At 37.7% G+C, this 24,418-nt stretch overlaps 3 protein-coding genes across 3 annotated transcripts; 2 read left to right on the forward strand and 1 right to left on the reverse strand.

Annotated features, from left to right (window-relative positions):
- Positions 1 to 352: 352 nt before the first annotated feature.
- On the reverse strand, positions 353 to 2,197 carry LOC142632428 (uncharacterized). The gene is made up of 2 exons (XM_075806831.1): positions 1,853 to 2,197; positions 353 to 1,531 (listed from the first exon to the last, which is right to left on the reverse strand). The coding sequence occupies exons 1-2, from the start codon at positions 2,195 to 2,197 to the stop codon at positions 353 to 355; spliced, it is 1,524 nt and encodes a 507-aa protein (XP_075662946.1).
- An 8,829-nt stretch (positions 2,198 to 11,026) lies between these two features.
- LOC142632429 (uncharacterized) lies at positions 11,027 to 14,395 on the forward strand. The gene is made up of 3 exons (XM_075806832.1): positions 11,027 to 11,033; positions 12,380 to 13,368; positions 13,703 to 14,395. The coding sequence occupies exons 1-3, from the start codon at positions 11,027 to 11,029 to the stop codon at positions 14,393 to 14,395; spliced, it is 1,689 nt and encodes a 562-aa protein (XP_075662947.1).
- Positions 14,396 to 17,658: 3,263 nt separating this feature from the next.
- LOC142632430 (uncharacterized) lies at positions 17,659 to 18,081 on the forward strand. The gene has a single exon (XM_075806833.1). It carries the CDS (start codon positions 17,659 to 17,661, stop codon positions 18,079 to 18,081), a length of 423 nt encoding a protein of 140 aa, XP_075662948.1.
- The last annotated feature ends 6,337 nt before the right edge of the window (positions 18,082 to 24,418 follow it).

Below are 24,418 nucleotides of genomic sequence, written 5' to 3' on the forward strand. Positions count from 1 at the left end.
CCTCTTTGATAGCACCAACCTTCTTGAGCTTAAGCACCTCTTCCTTGACAGCTTTAGTATGCTCCTTGGATGAGCACTGAGGTGGCTGCTTCTTTGGCACCACGGACGGATTGACATTCAAATGATGAAAAATGAAATTTGGATCAACCCCCGGGGCTTCATAAGCATTCCACGTAAATACATCCATATTCCTTGTCAAAAACGCGACCAACTCCTCTTTCTCCAGAGATGGCAACTGAATTCCCACTTGAAAAAATTTCTTAGGATCATCGTTGATAAGAACCTTCTCCAATTCTTCACACTCCTGCTCTTCTACCTCGGCCATGCTAAGGTTAGCCGAGGACAGTAATTGCTATGAACCCCCTTCAGCTGAGGCCGATGACTCTTGCCCAGCTTGACGCAGATTTGCAGCCGTTATACACTGTCTAGCCACAGATTGGCTCCTAATGATTTCCTCAATTAGTCCCCCAGAGGGGAACTTCACCTTGACATGAAGAGTTGAAGAAACAGCACCCAGAGCATGCAGCCGAGGCCTTGCCAAAATGACTGTGTAGGGAGAATAGGCATCTACCACAATAAAATCTACATCTACAACCTCCGAACTCGATTGCACAGGTAGCCAAATTTGCCATTTTGGAATGATAGCTTTCCCCTCAAAGCTTATGAGTGGTGAATCATAAGCCGTAAGATCCTCGAGCTTTAGGTTGAGCCCTTTAAACAAGTCAGGATACATAATGTTAGCCCTACTACCCTGATCAACCATTACCCTTTTCACGTCATAGCCCCCAATCCTAAGCGTAACAACCAAATCATCGTCATGCGGTTGGATAGTCCCAACCTTATCTTCTTCCAAGAAACCTAGGATAGGTGGAGTGTTCCCCTTTATCCTTTTCGGCTCAGAATGATACTCCTCGGCAAGGGTTCGTGACACCGACATCACCTTAGTAGGGCAAGAACCTGTCCTTCTTGGAGTAGCAAAAATAACGTTGATAGTACCTAAGGGAGGCCTTGAAGCATTATTGCCCTGATTTACCGAGCCTGAATGATCTCCCTTCCCATTGGGCTGATATAAGAATTGCTTCAATCTTCCCTCCCTAACCAATTGTTCTAAATGATTCCACAAGGTCCTACAATTCTTAGTGGTATGACCTCTCTCTTGGTGATAATGACAATGAAGGTTCTGATTACGCTTCATGGGGTCCCTTGCCATTTTGTTGGGCCATTTAAAATATGATTCATGACAGATCTTCTCCAATATTTGCTGCACAGGTTCATGAAACACAGTATTCACTGCCTGAGGAGTGGATGAACCAGATTGCCCAGCGAAATCTCTCATCGGCCGATTGTAATTGTATCTATCTGACCTGAAACCCCTCCTATCTTGGAGGATAACCTTAGCCTTCCCCTTACCTTGTTGCTGATCTTCCTCAATCCATTTGTACTCATCAATGCGATCCATAAGCCGACGCACACTCCGTACAGGCTTCTTAGTCAGAGATTTCCTTAGGTCGTGTTCAGTTGGAAGGCCCACCTTGAAAGTGTTAATCGCCACCTCATCAAAATCGCCATCAATTTCATTAAACATCTCCCAATATCTATCAGAATATGTTTTCAAGGTCTCTCCCTCCCTCGTGGCCATGGACAATAATGAGTCCAAAGGCCAAGGAACTCTATTGCAGGTGATGAAACGAGACCCAAATGTCCTAGTGAGTTCCCTGAATGAATCTATAGAACCCACCTTCAGGCCATTAAACCATCTCATCGCAACATGTCCCAAGCTAGAAGGGAAGACTTTACGCATTAAAGTTTCATTTTTAGAGTGTACTGCCATCCTCTGATTGAAATGACTCACGTGTTCCACAGGATCCATTTGGCCATTATAAATGGTGAACGTGGGCTGAGTGAACCATCGTGGAAGCTTCCCTTTCTCGACCCTACGTGTAAAAGGTGACTTGGAGATTTGGTGCAACGCTCTGCTCATTGCATCATTTCCCAGGCCCCTGGAAGAAGGCTTCTCGCCCTTATGATCACGAAGATCATCCTCCTCATAGGAAAAAGTCTCACTAAGAGGAGTTCTAGACCTGGGCCTATAATCACTACCTTGGGAGTCTTTAGAGGAAGGATCAGAAAATGAGGGTGTTCGCCGTTGTCTTGCATGATGCAGCTTCTTCTTCAGATGGTCAATCTCTTTCTGCATGGCCTTAGCATCATCCTCGCGAGAGATTCTACTTCCTCCCCTTGAATGACTCCTAGCGGTATGCCCTGTGTGCACACTGCCCTCCCGATCTCTTTCTCATTCAAGACGTTGAAAGTGGTCTTCTTGCTAGGATCCCATAGACTCTACATGGTGTGGACTTGAGCCTGCCATCACGCTACTCGTCCTTCAACACAAGATTTCCCATAGACGGTGCCAATTGTAAGGACACAATTTGTACCCAAACCCAAACGTGTGTAGGGCTAGGCCCAAGTAGCCTTATACAATGAAATTTTTAGAGCGTGGGCTTGAAACCTAGGTTTTATGAATATTGGATAACAAGTATGGTGGGCTAGATTGCCAATACATGCACAATGAAATGGTTTTATGACAAAAACTCTTCTCGGACGCTGGCCGAGGATGTCTTGTATTATTCTTTCTCCTTTCCACAATAAATTACAGTTGAAGGTAATGGATGCAGTATTTTTCTCTTTCTTTTTCCAGATCCTCTTCCTTGAATGCCATTCTTTTCCTTTTATATTGTCCTCCTTCCTTCTACCATCCTCCACGTATAACCAAATCACCAATCTAGATACTTGTCTCATCCACCGTCTTCTTGAAGCCCTCAAACAACAACTGTTACACTGCCCACCACTGTTCAGAGGTCATTTCCCCATTAATGCGGCCAGAGAGGTAGATGCAGAGTCTTTAATGCGGTGGTAGCCACTTTTTCTAAGATATTTTTTCCTCATTCCTTCTTTCTGTGCTCATGTGGAACATATCCTCCCTCATTAGACCTTTTAGAAATCCCTTACGTACACCAGGATGTATGGCACAACCTTTATCTCATGGAGCCGAGGAGATTTCTCTCCTCGGACCATTTCCACCAATTTCTCCCATAACAATTTGCTTGTGGGCCTTTATATCTAGTATAGTCATTATCACTGAGACCTCCTCGGACGAGTTAATATCCTCAGATCAAGCCCAAGGCCCACAAACACACTCTGACTCTTCTACCCCCCACAGTAATAATCATGGGAATCTAGAATTTATATAATGGAAGTTAAAGGTTATTTAGTTAGTTGCCTCAAAAATCAAGAAATGAATGACAAGTAGGGGTGGAGGGAGGAGCGCCCTGAATTTTCAACGTCCTCCTCCCCTCCTAGATTATATATATAATTTATATAATGACCCCTCTTAAAATTCCATATGTAGCTCATTGAACCAAAATTTATTCAAGGTCTGTGTTTTTAAAAGAGATGAATAAATCTCTTTCATAGAACTTTTTGATCTTTTCCAAATACAAATCCCTCTTCTTCTTCTTCTTAAAAAAAAAAAAAAAAAATTACATTTGGAGAATTAAAGATAAGAACATTGTTTTATTTTTTTAAAATTTTTTTTAGAAGAAAGGACAACTGTGATTTTTGTGATGAGAAGTTAAAATAAAAAAAGAGAAGAAGAGATGTTTGAGTTATATAAAGAATAACTTGGGGGGAATTAGTTTTGTTATGTATATAATTTATTTATTTAAATTTAAAAAATTTCTTGACGTATTTAACTTGGCCCTCTTAAAAGAATTTCTTGACTTCGTTACTAATGATACACGTCAAGACAGGTGCATGTCCCAGAAGATCAAGGAGAATGTGGCATGAAGCCAACAACAATTCTAATAACCATCAAACTTTAAATATGATGAATAAATTTGAGATTTAAGAAAAAGACACATTTAATACATAACTATTACCTGTTTATCCATACAATTTTTTTTTTGATACAAGATAGAATTTCTACTCTAGCATAATCTAAGTGTATATGTGTGTAAAGCTCTCTTCTGGAAACTTGAACCTCGGCCCTTGCTCCCCACATCCCACAAGCATTTATACTTGTGGAGTGACCAAATAATTCCATATAATTAATCCCCCAATTTAGTAACAAATTTGCAATCAATTGACTACTATTACGTTAATGCAGGTAAGTTTCTTTCCAATACTTTAATTTCCTCATAGCTAGTCTCACTTAGTTACTTAGTTAACACAATATTTTTTTTTTGGCCCAATTTTAAGTGCTTGTGGGGTGTGGGGGGGGGGGGGGGGTAAGGGCTGGGGTTCAAGTCTCCAGGAGAGAGTTTCATACACATATACACTTAGATTAGGCTAGAGTAGAAATTCTATCTTTTATATAAAAGAAAAAGTTGTTTTATCTCAAGATAGCTTCAATGGAGTTAATTTAGCATCAATTTTCCTTATCTTAGGTTCTGCACTTACCTTTGAGCAACGTATTTGTCATTAAATCACAATTATGTTGTTATATCCCAAATTTTGTGAATTTTATTTGATTGCATTTTATGCAAGGGAGTACAAAGTCTCACTTTGACTACCTCTTTTATGATATATGTTCAGATGTGACTAACCCATTCCTCAGGTTATTAAATTTGTTTTTATATCTTAGACCTAATCTTCTTCGATGAGACATTATTGTTGGGCAAAGGCTTAGTAGGCTGAGTCTAGCATCATGTTAGAGGGAAACGCTAGGTTGGGCCAAGTCTTAGTCGACCCGTTAGCGTTGCGTTGTCACCCTCTTAGGGAATAAAGTTGTGCCCTTACTATGAGCTATAACTTTTGGTGCAGTGGGTAAGCGCTGGGTCCTAACAATTGGAATAAGAGCTAAGTGGGATGAGTCTAGCATCTTACTAGAGGCGGAGGCCAGGTTGGGCCGAGTCTCAATTGACATGTTAGAGTCGGGCTACTACCCTTTAAAGAAATAAAGTTGTACATTTACCATGAGTTATAGCTTTTGGTGCAGTGGGTAATCGCTTGATCTTAACAATTAGTGGCGGAGTCAAAATTTCAGTTTAGGGGAGAGCAAAATTAAAAGACAATATAAAAAAATAGCCTAAAGAGAATCAATTAATATTTATAATAAATAAATAAACAACTATAAACAACTATAACTGTTATAATATTTTGTTGTGTCTCTAAGGTTACTTATTATTATTATTATTATTATATTATATTATGTATAATATTAATATGGGGGCCCATTGATTGAGTTGTTGTGGCTGATTTGAAAGGGGAAAAAAAAAGGATTGGGGAGAAAATATAAAAGAGTAGCAGGAATGGTGTGGTGTGGTGAAATCATGCGTGACAGTGGCTTTGAAGAAGTGAGAGCTAATGTCTTTTTCTTAGGTGCTAGGCTTATTGATTAAGTAGTATAGGTTTTGGCATTTACCTTATGTTAGTGGTACAAATTGGTTATCGTGGGAATGCTTCTTTGTTTTTTCTTTTCTCATGTCAAGAGGGATAAGACCTTAAAGAGTTAAAAGTTATTTTTAAAAGTCATTTAAGTGTCAATTACCAATCCCGTAACCCTTCAAATATAAACTCAAGTAAGGTCCTCGTGATAACCTCAAGAAAGGAACAAAAAATAAGTCTCAAAGTCATCTTGAGATAGAATTTTCACATCAAATGAGCATTTTTAATTGAGCAAGGCAGAGGATCACACTTCTACAAGGAAATAATATGCCTTTATCATTATTTTTCTTTACGAACAATACTTTTACTTTTATCGTTCTTTTATATAAACAATTGATCAAGACAAAAGATTCATCCTTCACCCTCGCAAAAAAACTTCCAACTATCCAAGCATGATAGGCATTCACAAGATCTTAAAGGCTGAACAGAGGAGGGTGCTAATTGCAGGTACGTTATTAAAATATTAGATATGATATATTTAACTGTATGCACATGCTTGAACTAATTCATTTATATAACTATAAATAAGAACAAAAATAAATAGAATAATATACCTAGATGTTAATTATAAATTATGGAATAAACTAAAAAAACAGAATGGAAATATATATATATATATATATATATATATATATATATATATATAAGACCATGTTGGATTGATTTTGTCTGCCACAACAAATCTTATTCAAGCAGTTAAAAGGGAGGGGTTTTAAGTCCATTACGTTTACGCGTGCTTAGGCTGCCGGCTTATATCACACTTTGCTACAAAGAAACTCTTGAATGCATTGTTGATATCACCAAAAGCCTATAATGTAACTCAGTAACATTATTTTGTTCTCTTTTTTGATTTTTTTCAATAGAGAAAATTCGGATTCCGATCCCCCCATCCACTTATAATATAGGTGTTAGATTTTATGAGTACAGAGAGAGAGAGAGAAAAAAAAAAAAAACTTAAAGATATTTTTAAAAAAAATAGTAGGAAATACTTTTTAAATTTTTAAGGAAAATTACCATTTTCATAATTATATGGAGTATTGATTTCTTTTCTTTATTCATTTTTAGTTAAATAATAATTTTTCTATTAGTTGCCCTGAAGTAATGATGAATCTATTTGTATAGACGTCAGATCAAATATAATCATTGTTTGTGCACATGATCTCAATAACCATTGTTAATTAAATTTTATTAATTTTGTGCACAAACAATGATGGTTTGCGCCAAGTGAATTTATTCCTTCTTTAACCCGAATCAGCGAATCCAGCTTCATCAATAACATCTCCGAAGTCTTGCATTTGTTTAAAAGTTCTTATCCTACCTCCTAATGTTTCATGAGATTTGAGGATTTCGTTAAAGTCTCCGGCATTAAGACAAGGAATATCAAAGCATCTGCTAAGACTTCTCAATAAATTCCATGATTCAGGGTGATTGTGTGTTTCAGGAGCACTGTAAAAACCTATAAACCGCTAAGCATTGTCTTTCCCCTTGTTAATGATGACATCAATGTGGTTGAGAGTTGATGTTTGCACCGACACATCTGTTTCACCATTTTGTGATGTTTCACCATTCCACAAAAAGAACCAAACCACCACCCTGGGTTTCTCTTGACACACATGATTATGTCCAAAATTAAATTTCTTCAACACACCAGATAGCGTCGCTTCATCTATGATCTCATGATCTCAATAACCATTGTTAATTAAATTTCAATAATTAATAACAAGGAATATTTTATCATTCCAAACCAAGGAGAACCCTTTGCTACCACACCAATGAAAAAAACATTTCCTTCTACTCCAAGGATTCCCAATAACGCAACCATATTGGAATACTAATTTGATACAATTGCTAATTATGCTCTCCACTTTGAATCAAATTCCATCATGCAATCTTCATACCTTAATATCCAAGCAAGCTATTCTTGAAGAAGCTGACTATCATTTCAACATTTATATCTATATAATATCTAAAAAGATGTAGCGTAGTATTTATTGTTACTATATTTCTGTTGAGCCATATCAATGGCTACATCATCCACATATTTCCAAAACTTTCATTATCCTTTTAAATTGTTTTTCTCCTTATTAATTTCTCACTCTATAATTTCACTTCTTCTAACATTTCCCCCTTACTTTTACATTTTTATCTCCCTACTACTCCATGCCTTAACATTGCGATATTTCCACCCTTAATCAGCTTCCTTTTATTTTGGCTATTTTTCTCCCATTTTATTTAATATAATTTTTTTCTATTCTCTCTTCCATTCAATCCATGTTTTGCCCACACCAAAAGGTGAATACTCTCTCTCTCTCTCTCTCTCTCTCTCTCTATATATATATATATATTATTTTCTTTCTTTCTTTTGGTGTATTTTTAATTCTTTATTGCATCTATAACTTAGGTTAATGAATTTTTGAAATCCACTTTGAGCCGATGCAATTGATTGTGTTTTTAATTTGTTATCTTTTTTCTTTTCTTTTCTTTAGTTGTTAGATATTATTCTAGGACATTACATAGTATATAATGATATAATATAATTCTATTATGTAGCTTGGCTTGAATAATTTGATATTAACAACTATACCTCTTCTTCTTAGTATTCTTCTACTCATCTTATTTTTTATAAATTTGATGTTTCTCTCACATTCTCCCCAAAAAAATGTGATTACTCTCTCTCTCTCTCTCTCTCTCTATTATTTATTCTTTCTTGCAACTCTACTTTAGATTGATGATTCTTTGTGTTTATTGTATCTCTATTTTAGGTTGATACATTTTGGTGGTATGTTTTTTGAGTTCGCCATCACATATACTCTCTCAACCTCTTATAATTTTGGTTTAAGTTAATTCTCAAATATTTTAGAAGTAATAATTTGAGTTTATATTAAAATACAATCTACATGACTATGTATTTGAATGTGTCTATTACTTATTTGAGTAATATCAATTGTAAATTTGTGATAAGGTTTGATTATCACGATAGTCTATTTAAGAGAATGAGAAGTTTTAATAATTAATTAAAATATTTTACTTGTACCCAAAAAAAGGAGAAAAAAACATAACACACTATAGAAAAAGTTTGAAAAATATAAACCATTTCAAAAAAGAATAATATCAATCAAATATGCCTAAATTTCTCAACAAAAAAAAAAAACCAAAATAATAGTATGATATCTCTGTAGGGACAGAGAGATGGAAAGTACTTTTAAAAATATTTAAATTCTAAGGAAAACAAATTATCTTCAATAAATTTTAGATAATAAATTATACATTATACTATATTACAAAATAATTATATATTTCCATGTATTGCATGGTTCTGCAATTAGTTTGAAGCAAACTTGTGTGCTCGTCTACCTCAAACTTCGCCAAGACCAAGCCTTAAGACCTAATACCAGTTGATGTGTCATAGCAATACTGTAATACCTTTTTTTTTTTTTTTTTTGTGAGCTAGGGTTAGCAAAATTACATTCTCATTTTCAAGAAAATAAAAATTTCTACATATGAGAACAATATTTAATATGGTTTGGCCAACTTGTTGGGTTAAAATAAATTGACCCTAGTTAATTAATTCATTTACTCAAGTCGATGTATTAGGTCAAATTACATGCAAATCGTGGAGGAACCAACAAATCATTAAATTAACTAAATGCAATGGATATTAAATGGACACAGTAATTTGTTGACAAATGGGGAAAACCTTTCGCAAGGCAAAACCTCCACCGGGTGAATTTAAGGTCACCACTCCCAAGAATCCACTAATCAATAATCAAACGATTACAAGTATGAGGAATCTTATCACTACCTTGGCCTATCCCGAATCAACTTACAGTTGAATATTTGCTCCCATACCTAATTAGACTTAATCTTGTAGTAGACTTTTTTCCTTTGTTGTAAAAATCTCCAATTTGTGACTAACTCTTTTGCATAGATCCCAGTACGTGACTAACTCCAGTAACTTGAATGATTGTTGTTGGTTGCAAATTTTTTCACTTTATATAAGATAAAGATCAAGAAGCAATTGGTTACAAAACCCTAAGGCGTACAAAACGTAATAGCTTCTTACAGGTTGTACTAGTTCTAGGTCTCTGTTTCTATGTATGATGACTTTTAAAATAAGCGTTATATATGACAGGGGTTGTAAGTAGAGAAACCTTAATAATTTAAGTTATCATGGGCTGAATTTCAAATCTGAAAATTCTGAAATCGTAGATCTTAATAGCTTGAGCTTATGTCAAGCTTCTCCATTAATCTTTGATAGCAACATTTGTCAAGCTGATGTCGAGACTTAATGAAACACTTTTCATCACTTGTTTCTTGGATCAACTTTTATGTCTTTAATGATACCACTAGATATGTTTGAACAACATACTTCTTGATACATTAAACTCAACTTAGATTTACCCAATTACAAGTTAAATGCATTTTGCCAAAGGGTTAGCCAATTACATAGATAATATGCCCCTAACACAACTCAAAGGCTATGTCCACGGATAACACCAACCAAAATCCATTATCAATGATATAGATTACAAGCATTATCTCACGAACCAAAAAAAAAAAAAAATAGCACACAATCCCACAGCCCCAAAATACACCCAATAACTTGTTCACACTTGAAAGTTCACATTTAGGCCCCTAGAACGACTTGCTATGTACCAATTTTAATGAATTATCCTTAACCAAGTGATTGAACAAACCAACTAGATTGCAAGCTCAAAGAATAAAAAATAGTGCAGTGGAATAATAAAACACAGTGCACACATTTAAGGACAAAATCTTTTCCGGAGAAAAACCCTTAAGGGACAAAAACTCTTCATCATAATCTACTATGAATATAGTTGTAGTATATAACATCTTTATAAGCCTCCAATTAAGAAATGTACATATAATTGAGCCTCTAGCTCTTGCTAGCAACATATTGTACTAGTCATTTCTCTTCATAGTGTCCAATCACAAGTTGGGTACACCGCCCGCAAGTCTGATCTTTCGAACACTCTAAAGCATATTGAAGATTTTAGCGAGTCTTTGTGATTTTCTAGCATTTCAAATCACTCAAGGCTATGCTTATTCTTTCGATGAAGTTTTCCTCTCGAATATGGTCAATTGGAGAGGGTGAAGGTATGGTAGAATACAAGAAGTTTCCTATAAGGGTACAACAGTCGCCTACCTTCGTTGTATTGAATTAGGGTTTTATTATCGTGCTTACACAGGTTATAAACCAATGGTTGGATGACTGCACTCAAATCTAAAAATCAGACATGGAAACTTTTCTGAGCATGTTTGGTTGGCCAAATTGTAGGTTCGAGCGAACTGCTCTGTGACTCTATTCTTGATGCCCAGTTGTCCCAACTCTTAAGAATCAGCACTTTAACTTTCAACCTCTTTCTTTCTGAAGATCAAAAAGTACTTGATCCAAACAACCCTCCTGCAAAATCAAACTGAAAATATGGACTCAACACTACGAATTTGGTAGGAAACACCTAGTTAGAGAAAGTAGATGATCACCTATCAAAGGCACTAACGTGGCTCTGACAGGGTAGGCGCTGACAGGGTAGGCACTATCATGGTAGGTACCGTTAACATGGAAGGTTTGCTGATATGGCACTACTGAAATGGACCTATGGCTAGCTAACATGGCAAGCGCTATGACTTTCACACATGTCAGAAAGAATGTGTGGGCGCGTGGTATGTGGAAGAGACACTTGAAACTTATGGTGGTATATGTGGAAATCTGATCACTGAGATTTTGCTAGCGACGAGATAGATTAGAGATCTATTCAATCATGTGATCAATGACTTAATTGGAGCATTGGAGACGGTTGATATGTGGATGACAGTGGTGAGAGGCTTTTGACGATGGTAAAGAGATGCTAGAGAAATCTGACGACAACATATATAGAAACGTTGGAAAAGACATGCACTATAGAGAGAATGCAAAGAAGTCAAGAGTTTTGGCTCTCATACCATGTTGGGATTGAGAATGTAACTGTCTCTATCTTGAATGATGACAATATGGTATAGAGGAGTGCTATACATAGATTATAGGGAGAGGCCAGAGAACAACGATAGTAGAATAATGACAACATAATAACAGTACGTTAAGAGCCATAGAGTCATCATGTGAGTCCTGTGTTAACAAAAATTTAGTATATATAATGCAATGATTCTAATGTTATTGCCATGATTTTTGTCATTGTTGCTAAATTCTATGCCTCACTCACACTCTTAAGACTTAGCTCTAAATAGAATGGAATCTTAGTGACTGAATGAGTAGATGAAAAAGCATAATTACGTTTTGTGTTGTATTGCAAAGCAGTGTCATTTGAGTCTTCTCTTAAGGTTCGTTTGGTTGGAATGGTGAAAAAGTAGAAAGATAGAAAATAAAGAGAGGGTGGAAAAATGGAAGGATAGAAAAAATTTTAATTTTCCTCATTTGTGTTTGATTGGAAAGAAAGAAAGCAGAACCTTCTAAAAAGGAAAAAAAAAAAAAAAAAACCCAAGCTAATTAGGTGTAAGAAATACAAAAATAAATATAAAAATAGAAGAAACCAAATAGAATCAGAACTCAAGTGAAGAAATGATTAAAAAGGAAGCAAAGGCACACCAAAAAAAAAAAAAAAAAAAGGAAGAACGAACAAAGAAGATGTAAAGAAAAACTCAAGGGTCAAATAGTCTTTCACAATCTTGTCAAGTTTTTTTTTTTTTTTTTTTTCTCACAATTTTGGAGAGATTGTGATTTGGTGAACAGGAGGAAAAACAGCCAAATCTCACCACTTTTCTCTTCCCCTCTCCCTCTCAACTAAACACCTCTCCCACTTATTTTCTCTCCTATTTTCCACATTTTATTTTCATCATTCTAAAAATCCACCTAACCAAACATACCCTAATCTTGCTTTTACTTTAGCAATAATAACACACCTTTTTTCTTGTACAGTGCCTGTTGTTTTTTCGGAGACAAAAAGGCCTGGTCAAGATGTTTCAGATGTTGTGCAGAAACTATGGAATAACTGGGAGCTACGAGTTCTGGTCCTTCTCAGTCTCATCTTGCAACTATCTCTTTCTTACTTTGGGAGACGTAGAAGATATGGTGTTCAAACTTGGATACATATCTTTCTTTGGATTTGCTACCTTGCAGCTGATTCAGTGGCAACGATTGCACTCGGAGTCATTTCTAGTAAACAAGGAAATTCATCATTCAGTGATAGCACTGCTTCTCAAGAAAAAAATGAGCTTATGGCATTCTGGGCACCGTTTATGTTGTTGCATCTTGGTGGCCAGGACACAATCACAGCGTACGCGGTACAAGACAATGTTTTGTGGTTGAGGCATTTGCTTTCACTATTTGCTCGATCAGGTGTGGCAATCTATGTTGTTCGCACATCTTGGAAGGGTAATTGGCTTTCATATCTTACCATTCTCATGCTTTTTGCTGGATTCATCAAGTATGCAGAAAGGATATGGGTCATGCGATCAGCAAATCGCCGTCCAAAATTGGTCGGACAAAAATATGATGAACTTGACAATTTTCCAATATTCAGGCCTCTCTTTTTAAATCAGAAGATCGGCTATAACTTTCAACGAAACAGCAAGGAACAATTCATAAATTATAAGTATAAAAAGGCATTTGCAGTAATTGAAATTGAACTCGGACATGCTTATGATACTTTCTACACCAAGATACCTTTGTTTTCTACGAAACTGGGTTATTTCTTCCGCTTCATCAGTTTTTCTACCATCGGTTTTGGGTTTGTATTCTTCCTCATAAAGGAGAGGCACAATCATCTGCAAATAGATTTGATTATTACTTACCTATTATTGGGTGGAGCTGTTGTCATTGAGATATATGCTGTGATTTTATTGATCACCTCTGACTTATTGGGGAGACCAATTTGTATGAACAGTAACCAGTACTGTTTATGCACGGTATTTTACTGTGCGGGAGACCAATTTTACTGTTCACGTACTGGTTATGCACTGTTCATGGGACCTATAAGCACTTTATTCAGAAAAAAATATTAAAAATGGGTCCCACAATACTATTCACACGTTTAAAAATTATTTTGCAACAGTGTTTTCAGTTTTCAGCAATAAGCTTTATCCAAACGGACCCTTATTGGGACGTCGATTGTTAAAGTACACAGACATTGCCCCTCTAAAAACCAAGGGATGTCAATTGTGCAAACAAAGGTGGTCAAAATCAATGGGTCAATTCAATATGCTTCGTTTTTGCATGAGAAATAAGCTTGGAACTTCCCAGAGAACCCCAAAATTCTTTAGGGTCTTGGAAGTGTGGTTCTTCAATCAAATATTACCGAGAATAAATAGAAAGCTGGATATGCTTCACTATAAGTCTGACGAGAAGATCAGTGAAGAACTGAAAAGCTTGATCTGGGAAACATATAAGGAAAAATCAAAGTCCCAAAGACCAGGGTTTTCCGAAGACTATAACAGCTACATATCTTCGGATGAAAATGTACAAGTGGAAATTTACGAAAAAATTATCATCTGGCACCTTGCCACAGATCTCTGCTTGAACCTTGATAATGAGAACCCAGAAGTTAATAATAAGCAACTGCAAATGATCAAGCACATATCAGATTATTTGATGTATATACTTACCATGTGTCCTTCCATGTTATCAACCGGAAATGCAGAAATCAGTTTTGATAAGGCTTGTGAACGAGTTAGTGAAGCACTCAAAAATCACCCAGAATCCAGCTCATTGTCCCTTGCTTGTGAGAAAATAATGTCATATCTATCTACCAAAAGTAAAGACGATTTCCTAGCGCACGTTGATGACGATCCATCAGGTTCCCTTCTGGTATATAATGCATTTCAGGTTGTGAAAAACTTGAGAGAATCAGGACAAAAGTGGGAGATCTTGACTAGATTTTGGGTCGAGAACCTAGCTTATGTTGCAATTCTTTGTGAAGGAAAAAAACCATGCTAAACAGCTCCTAAAAGGTGGGGAGTTTCTAACGCATTTCTGGTTTTTGATAGAGCATCTTGACCTCAAAAAGAGTTTTCAAATGCTAATAGAAGTGGAAAAAGATATACCAATATCATTCTCATTACTATAGAGGACTTGGAATATATATATATATATAAAAGTTAAACTTAAGTCCAGTACATTTACTATATTAAGTCCCCGATTGAATCCAATTGCCCAGTTGTATTGACCAATAAAATATAAATTGTATTTATTTTTATGGTAGCTTTTTTTTTTTTAATCTAACCCTAATTATATTTATGGTGTAATAAGCAAAATGAACACTTTCATTTCAAAATGATGAGAGAAAATTCCAATCTTAAAAATAAGAAATATGCATTTTGATTGTCACCCGCATTCTAAAATCGTTGGGTCACACGAACTTATTGTAGTAACAACAAACCAGCATGGAATAAACTTAATTCTTCCTTCTTTTTCTTTTTGTTCCCCCTTTCTTTTTCTTAAGAATAATACTTTCACTTTTAAATGTCATTGCTTTAAAACAAACCATTAGGCAACGTAAAGGATTCATAATTTGATTTTTTTAAATGTATATCATTTGACAAATTGTTGAACGACATGTAGCATAAGAAGAACTAGAGTATAACATGTTTCCAATTCCAACCAATTTAGATCCAATTTGATGTATTTATGAGTATATTATGCGTGAGTTTGGATTGTGTTGGGATGAAAATTTTTTGCATTTTGCTGAAAAATGGCGGGTCATACGGTATTGTTCATATATTTTTTGGTACTATTCATAGGCCCTATTGCATTTTTTGGTACTATTTATGGGCTCCACTGTACTATTTCAATTAACTTTTACCTTTATCTATAGTACTTTTAGTAATAAATTTTCAGTTTCAATAAAATAAGCGGTATTCAAATACACCCTATATATGTGATAGCTAGACATTCATTGACTAGTTAGTAGCTGATGTGCTGATGGTTTGGCAAGGTTAGTAGTCAATCAAACCTATAATTTTGTATTGTATGATAGCCCACTTGTACACTTGCTGGGTTTTTATCATTTAGATTTGAATAGTGTGTTTTGTGGTAGGTTTTGTTCTAAAACTCCGTTGGTTCTTTAGGTTTTTATCATTCGGATTTGAATGGTGTGTTTTGTAGCAGATTTTGTTTTGAAACTCCATTGCCCGTTGGTTCTCTAGTTTTGAATGCATCTCATTTTTACAAATAAATAAATAATGGAAATTAATTTAGAATTTAAAAAATGGGAATTAGACCCCAATTGGGCAATTGGCCTAATGAAATACAAGAGATGAAAATGACAACTTGGGTTGGAATTTAACTAAAGTTTCATAATTTATAAAAATTGTAATATATTAATGTAAATGACTAATAAATCCTTTTTTTTTTTTTTTTTTGAGAAACCATACTGGAGTTCCAGCCACCTTTTAATTTCTCTCTTAAATCAAAATATATTCAAGGTATATATTTCTTTTAAAAAAAGAGGATAACTAAAAATATCTCTTTAATAGAATTCTTTTTTTTTTTTTGTTGAAAACAGAACCCCCCTTTTTTTTTTTTATATATATATATACATTAGGAGAATGAGAAATAAGGATACTATTCTTTTGAGTTTAATTTTAAGAAAAAATAAAGGATAATAGTGGGTTTTCTGGTTAGGAGTTAGAATCTTTATTGTGTTTTTCATTTAAAAAAAATGTTTTCTCTTAGTTATATTGGCCTTTAAATGTTTAGGCATTTAAAATGACTTATTAATTATTTAAACTATTTAAATTCATTAAATTTTATATGGTTCAAAACTTTTAAAATTATTCCCTAATTGTATAATTTCTAATTTATTGAACAAAAATATTAATCTAAAATATTTTTGAAAATATTAATTGTGACCAATCTTATTTAAAAGATAGTTCATAATTTATGTAGGGTCAATGGGCCTAGGAGTATGTATTGGATCAGAAGCCCAATCCGAGGACATTAAATGGTCCGAGGATGAGAGAATATCGACCCAAGAGGCAAAGGCTGATCAAGGTCAGCCTGGAAGTTGGTCCAAGGAGGAGTCTGTCCTCAGTTAAATAAAACCAAGGCAGGAAAGTGTTGCCTGATGTCCAAAAGTGATGTTCTAGGAGATCCTGTAAATAAGGGTATGCATGGTGGATATATAGGGTAGGAAGAAGGGCTATGAAATATCCAAGATAAAACTGCTACCATCGCATTAAATGCTCTGTAGCGAAACCTCTGGCCGCATTAATGGAGAAGTGATGCTTGAGCATCAGGGTTTAGTTTTATAGCTACCTTCAAAGACTTCAAGGATGGGCTGATGGGACAAGTATCCAAACCAGTAATCTGATCCATACGTGAAGGATGTAGAGAGGAAGAAAGATGATATAAAAGGAGGAGGAGACATTCAGGAAGGGGGATCGGAGAGAAAAGAGAGAAAACACTGTAGACTGAATATTTTTGTAATCTTCCTTTAAAGAAGAAAGAAGTATAAGATCTAGCTCCTCGGCTTGAGTCCGAGGACGGGTTTTCATCATATAAACTTGTCAATCACTATTGTTTTATGATTTGGAGTCATTACCGTTGTTAATTAAGCCTACAAACAACTAGATTTAGAACCCACTCTCTACAAATTTATTGTATTGGGCTTTTTGGGCCTATACCCTCTCTATTATTGGGCTTAGGTGCAAATTGTGACCTTACAATTGGCACCGTCTGTGGGAATCTTGTTGTTTTGTTAAGCCTAACGTTTAACTATGGTAGGTTCAGGTCCTCACCAAACTGAGTCTATAGGGTCCCAACGTCAGGAGCGTTCCCTCAACTTTGAGCGGGGCAGAGACTGGGAGGGGAGTATGCATACTGCCCATATTAGCAGGAGTCAATCATTGAGTGGGAGCCGTGCATCTCATGCAGAACGTGCTAGAGCCATGCAGCTTGAGATTGATCACCTGAAGAGGAAGCTACGTCATGAGCAACGAAAACGAACCCCGTCCCCTTCTGACCCTTCTTTTGGCAATGATGGAGACAGCAGTTATAGACCCAAATCAAGAACTCCTCCTAGTGAATCATATTCTTACGAAAGGGATAGCTTTCGTGACCGCAGGAAGAAAAGCTTGTCTTGCAAAGGCCTGGGAAACGACGCTATGAACAGGGCGTTGAAATAAATTGCTAAATCACCTTTCACGCGCAATATTGAGGAAGGCAAACTCCCTTCGCGGTTCACTCAACCAACGTTCACCATGTATAATGAACGAATAGATCCTGTAGAGCATGTGAACCATTTCAATCAAAGGATGGCCGTACATTCCAAGAATGAGGCTTTGATGTGCAAGATGTTCCCATCTAGTTTAAGACCCGTAGCAATGAGATGGTTTAATGGATTGGGGGCGGGTTCTATTGATTCTTTTAAGGGACTCACCCGGGCATTTGGATCCCGTTTTATTACATGCAGTAGGGTGCCTCGGCCCTTGGACTCTTTGTTGTCTATGACTATGCGAGAAGGAGAAACTTTGAAGACATATTCAGACAGATATTGGGAGATGTTTAACGAGATAGATGAAGATTTTGATGATATGACAATAAGAACTTTCAGGGTCGGCTTGCCTGCCGAGCATGGTTTGAGGAAATCACTAACAGGAAAGCCAGTTAATAGTGTGCGCTAGCTTATGGACCGTATTGACAAGTATAAGCAGGTCGAGGAAGATCAAAATTTGGGTAAAGACAAGTTGAAGGTGGTCTCTCAGGATTAGAGAGACTTCAGGTAGGAACGGTTTGACAATAATAGTCCTCGGCGAGATTTTTCTAAGCAGTCTGGGGTTGCTGCGACACCACAAGTAGTTAACTTGTTGTTTCGAGAACCAGTGCACCAAATCTTGGAGAAAATCAAGAATGAACTTTTCTTCCAGTGGCCAAACAAAATGGGAGAGGATGATAAGAGGCGTAACCAAAGCCTTCATTGTCAATACCATCAGGGGCGAGGACATACTACAGAGGACTGTAGAACTCTGTGGGGTTACTTGGAACAGCTGGTACGCGGAGGTAAGCTAAAGCAATTCATATACCATCTCGTTGGACAGGGAGGCCATGCAGGGTCAAGATCACAGAGAGATACTTCTTCGAAACCATCTCTGGGCACAATCAATGTTGTTCTCGCTACACTAGGAAGGGTTGGTTCTCACTATTCTAGGGTAATTTTCGTGGCCCAACCTCTTGTAGGGGAATACTACCCAGAACTCAAAAAGAGCAGAATGAAGGGCTGACCAACACTGAGTTTTTCTGACGATGACAAGGCTGGTACTCTACAACCACACGATGATGCGTTAGTGGTTACCCTCAGGATAGAAGGATATGATGTGAAACAAGTGATGGTTGATCCAGGTAGTGGGGCGAAAATCATATACCCAAATATTTATAAGGGTTTGGGGCTGAAACTAGGGGATTTAACTAGTTATGATTCACCCTTAATAGGGTTTGATGGGATAGTTGTTATACCAATGGGTCAGATCAAGCTAACAGTGCAGACTTGGGCGGAGATAGTAGATGTCAACTTCATAGTGGTGGATGCTTTCTCCCCCTGCACAGCCATTGTCACGAGACCTTGGCTTCATGCCATGGGAGCTGTCTTCTTTACCCTGCATTTGAAAGTAAAATATCCGTTCGGTGGCCAGGTGGAAGAGCTGAGGGGCAGCCAGCGTATGGCCAGGCAGTGCATGGTGGCAGCCGTCAGACATCAGATCGAGGCAGAGTCTTCGGTATCAACTAAGAAAAGTTTGTAGCAATCAAAAGGGCCAGCATCAGTTGGCGTTACGGTAGAGGAGACAAAGTGTGAGGAATTGGAAAGAATTGTAATAGATAATGATAAGGAGAAGTATTTTTAAGTCGGATCTCAACTGCCTCCTCAAGAGAAGGAAGAGTTGATGATGTTCTTAAAAGAAAATATTGATGTGTTTGCATGGAACTCTTATGAGGCTCCCGGGGTGGAATCGAATTTCATTTGCCATCATCTAAACATCAATCCGGCTGTGGTACAGAGGAAACAACCACCATGGCATTCATCCAAAGAACATTCCGAGGTTGTCAAAGAAGAGGTGATCAAGCTCAAACAGGCTGGGGCTATCAAGAAAGTTTTGTATCCTGAATGGTTGGCTAATAAAGTGGTGGTAAAGAAGAAGAATGGGAAGTGGAGAGTATGTGTAGACTTTACAGATTTGAACAAGGCTTGTCCCAAAGATCCTTTTCCAATGCCTAGTATAGATCAGTTGGTGGATGCCACTGTTAGGCATCCTCGAATGAGTTTTTGGATGCTTTTCAAGGTTATCACCAAATACCTTTGGCTTTGGATGATCAGGAGAAATAGCCTTTGTCACTTCAACAGGGAACTATCATTACAAGGTAATGCCCTTTGGTTTGAAGAACGCAGGGGCTACTTATCAAAGAATGATGACCAGAATGTTTAAGCCACAATTGCGAAAAACTATTGAGGTTTATGTGGATGACATGGTAATGAAAAGTAAAGTAGCATTCGTGCATGTGGAAGACCTAAATGACACCTTTCAGATGCTGAGAAAATATAAGCTGTGTCTTAATGCTTCTAAGTGTTCCTTTCGTGTGGGATCAGGTAAATTTCTAGGTTATATGGTCACTCATCGTGGAATTGAAGTTAATCCTACGCAGGTTAGGGCAATTAATAGCTTACAGCCACCTCGGAATCCTAAAGAAGTTCAGAAGTTGATAGGGATGACTGCTGCCCTAAACCAGTTTATTTCTCGGTCCATAAACAGATGTAGGCCTTTCTTCCAGTTGTTGAATAAGTGGAAGGGATTTGAATGGACCAAGGAGTGCGCTTTAGCCTTTCAGCAGCTTAAAGAATATCTTTCTTGACCACCTATAATGTCTTGGCCCGAGGTTGATGAAGTTCTATTCGCGTACATTGCTGTGGCTCGTCATGCCGTTAGTTTGGTGCTGATAAGGGTTGATGGTGGTGTATAGAGGCCAGTTTATTATGTGAGCAAGTCCGTACATGAGGCCGAGGTGCATTATTTACCGTTGGAAAAGGCTATCCTAGCAGTGGTGCATGCTACGCTTAAGCTTCCCCATTACTTTCAATCCCATAGAGTTGTTGTTTTGACTCAACTTCCTCTTAGGTTAATACTTCGAAGCGCGGACTACACGAGAAGGATTGTCAAATGGGGTACCATTCTGGGGCCTTTTGACATCAAGAATATGCCTCGTACCTCTATAAAAGGCCAAGTTCTTGCCGATTTGGTGGCCAGTTTGCTGAGCCCTCATTAGAAGAAAATGCCAAGGTGTTGGGCATGGATGAAAAATCAGGTGGCACAATCTCCTTAAAGGATCATTTCTTGTGGAAAGTGTACGTGGATGGCGCTGTGAATTAAAGAGGATTAGGAATGGGGCTAGTTGTGATTTCTCCAGAGAGAATCGTTATTGAAAAATCTTTGAGGTTGAACTTCTCAGCCATATATAATGAGGCCGAGTACGAGGCTCTCTTAGTAGGGATGACCATGGTCCAAAGAATGGGAGGAAAGGTGGTGAAAATGTTCTCGGATTTGAGGCTGGTTATAGGCCAGGTCACGAGGGAACTGAAGGCCAGGGATCCGAGGATGCAAGAGTATCTAAACCAGGTTAGACATTTACAATTGAAGTTTGAGTCTTTAATCTTAGTGCCAGTCCCCAGAAGCAGAAATACCCATGCAGACTCTCTTGCCACATTAGTAACGTCCTCGACACAAAGCTTACCTCGGGTTATCTTGGTGGAATATCTATGTAGGCCTAATGAGGTGAACGAGAATGTAGTCTGTGTTCATCAAACTCGAGTAGGCCTAGCTGGATGGACTCCATTGTGCTGTTTCTTAAAGAAGATGTCTTACTTGACGAAAGGACCGAAGCTGGCAAAGTGCTAAGAAAGGCTCCTCGGTTCTGGTTATCCGAGGACCAAAAGTTGTACAAACACTCTTTTTGTGGACCATACCTGTTGTGTATACACCCTGAGGCAACTGAGTTACTATTGGAAGAATTACAAGAAGGTATTTGTGGAAGCCATACTAGGGGTAGATCTTTATCTCACATGGCACTAACCCAAGGGTATTGGTGGCCAAATATGCAGAGAGAAACACAAGAGTATGTGAAGAAGTGTGATCAGTGTCAGAGGTTTGCTCTGAATATTCATCAACCAGGGGTGTCCTTAATCCTCTTTCTAGCCCTTCGCCTTTCGCTCAATGGGGCTTGGATATTGTGGAACCTTTCCCCAAAGTAGCAGTGAATAGGAGATGGCTATTGGTTGGCATAGATTACTTCACTAAGTGGGTTGAAGCTGAGCCATTATCATACATCAGGGATTTAGATGCAAAAAAGTTCGTCTGGAGAAATATTGTCACTAGATTTGGAGTTCCTTGTACCCTCATCTCAAATAATGGTCTTCAGTTTGATAGCAAGGCTTTTAGGAGGTACTGCTGTGGTTTGGGCATTACAAACTGATATTCCACCCCGGCTTATCCACAGGAGAATGGACAGGCTGAGGCTGTCAATAAGGTAATAGTGAATGGGCTCAAGAAGAAATTGAATGAAGTAAAAGGAAAATAGGTAGAAGAGTTACCACATGTTTTATGGTCGTATCATACTACTCCTCGGAGGTCCACTAGAGAAACCTCTTTCTCTATGACTTATGGAGCCGAAGCTGTAATCCGTCTCGAGACAGGGTTCCCAACACTGAGGACGAGCTCTTTCACCCCCAATAATAATGATGGCTTGTTAGAAAAGAGTCTAGATTTGATTGAAGAACAGAGGGAAAATGCAATGGTTCAATTAGCATACTACCAATACAAGCTCAAACAAGGATATGATTCAAACATGAAGTTGAGACCACTTGCACCTAGAGACTTGGTATTAAGGAAAGTGTTAGGAACTGAAAAAAAATTTGGCATGGGGAAAATTAGGGCCCAACTGGGAAGGGCCATTTTGTATTACCTCGGTAGCAGGGATAGGGGCATATCATCTGGAGGACTTAGATGAAAAAGTTGTACCATTCCCGTGGAATGTAAATAACCTGAAAATGTATTATTATTAATAAAAATCCTTCTTATCGCATGTCGTTTATAATATTTTTCACTTTCTTTAAATATCAAACAGAACCTTGGTTATGCCTAGCTCCGCAGACCACATACTTTGGGTAAATTGATATTTCACAACATTTTTCTAAGTGTTAAACAGAACCTTAGTTATGTCTGGTTCCTCGGACCATTTACTTTGGGTAAATTAACACTGTAAGTTATTTTCATTAAATATCAAATAGAACCTTGGCTATGCCTGGCTCATCAAACCACATACCTTGGGTAAATTGATATTTCACAACATTTTTCTAAGTGTTAAACAGAACCTTAGTTATGTTTGGTTCCTCGGACCATCTACTTTGGGTAAATTAATATTGTAAGTTACTTTCTGTAAATATCAAACAGAACCTTAGCTATGCCTGTCTCCTCGGACCACATACCTTGGGTAAATTGATATTTCACAACATTTTTCTGAGTGTTAAACAGAACCTTAGTTATGTTTAGTTCCTCATACCATCTACTTTGGGTAAATTAACACTGTAAGTTACTTTCTTTAAATATCAAACAGAACCTTGGCTATGCCTGGCTCCTCGCCTTCTCAGACTCCCTCAGACTCTTCTAGAGGTCTTCTATCAGCTTTTTTGCCGCAGTATAATCCTCGTTGGCCTAGCGAAGCTGTAGCCGTTGGGTATCGGCTTGCCTTTCAGCTACTTTTAGAGTTGCCTCGACGCTCTTTTTATCACTTTTTTCCTTGTTCAGCTGGGCAGTGACCTCTTGTAGCTTCTTCTTCGCCAACTTGAAGGTCTTCTGGGCATTGGTACGCCTGGCCTCCTTATCTTTCATTACTCTGTGTGAGCTAATAATTATCTCCTTAGCCCTATGAGCAGATTGGACAACCTATTCATAACAATAGAAAGGAACAAAGGGGCATTGTCAAATCAGAAAAATTAAGTATAAAAGTATGATGAGTAAAAGTTGAATGGGAATCTTACCATGGCAAGCTCCTTCTTCAGTGTCATGAAGACATCTTGCTTCCTTATCTGCCTCAATTCAGCCATATCCTTAGGCAGCAAAAGAGCTTGCTCTAATGCGTCAGCCACACAGGCAGTTGTTCTTAAGTCAGAACTTCTAATGGAGGCATCGATAGTGACAGTATGATCATCTAGGATCATGGCTGGAGCCCAAACTGAAGCAGATGCAGGGATTTGAACCTCGGCCTCCTTTCTAAGGCCATCTGAAATGTACGGGGTTGTTTGGCCCCTCTTTATGGCTCCACTTCCCTAGGAGGAAGATTTTCCCCCCCTTTACCACGTCTTTACCCTTAGGCTGATCCCTTTTCCTTTTGAGATCAGCTTGGTCAATACGTTGGGGCTGAGTGGATGGAAGAAAGGGAAGCTTGGATTGTTTAGACTTCCCTTGTTCTTGTCCCTTGGGAGAAGGAGATTTGGTTTGGGCCGTCTTACTTGTTTCTTAGGAGAAGGAGGTTCCTCCATCAGGTTTCGGAGGCTCTTACTGGGCTTGCGTTCAATCAGCATTATATCCAAGCTAGTGATTCCCTTTTGTAAAGGATGTGCTAGATCTTTAGATGAAGTGCCGAGGTCACCAGCCGGACTTCCGAGAGGGGTAGGTTGGTTGAAAACGCCGAATTCGTCCTCGAAATTTGAGACTTCAACGATTTCTTCCTCTTCCTTGATAATGGGTTGGGAGGAGGTCGCTTCACCAATTTTATGTTGGGGTGGAAGAGGTACCGTAGGGATGCCTTTTGGTATGGATTGTGTAATTAGAGTACTTCTAGGGATAGGAGTGCCCTCGGGAAGAAGGAAACTTTCAACAACAACGCTTATACGGTGTAGGCGGGGGTCGCTAGCCCTTATGACACACTTCGGCGCTTGAAAGGTTTTGGATATATGGGTATATCCAAGGATCAAATGCG

This window comes from Castanea sativa, chromosome 4 (assembly GCF_040712315.1).
Source record: "Castanea sativa cultivar Marrone di Chiusa Pesio chromosome 4, ASM4071231v1".
In the NCBI taxonomy this organism is placed as follows: domain Eukaryota; kingdom Viridiplantae; phylum Streptophyta; class Magnoliopsida; order Fagales; family Fagaceae; genus Castanea; species Castanea sativa.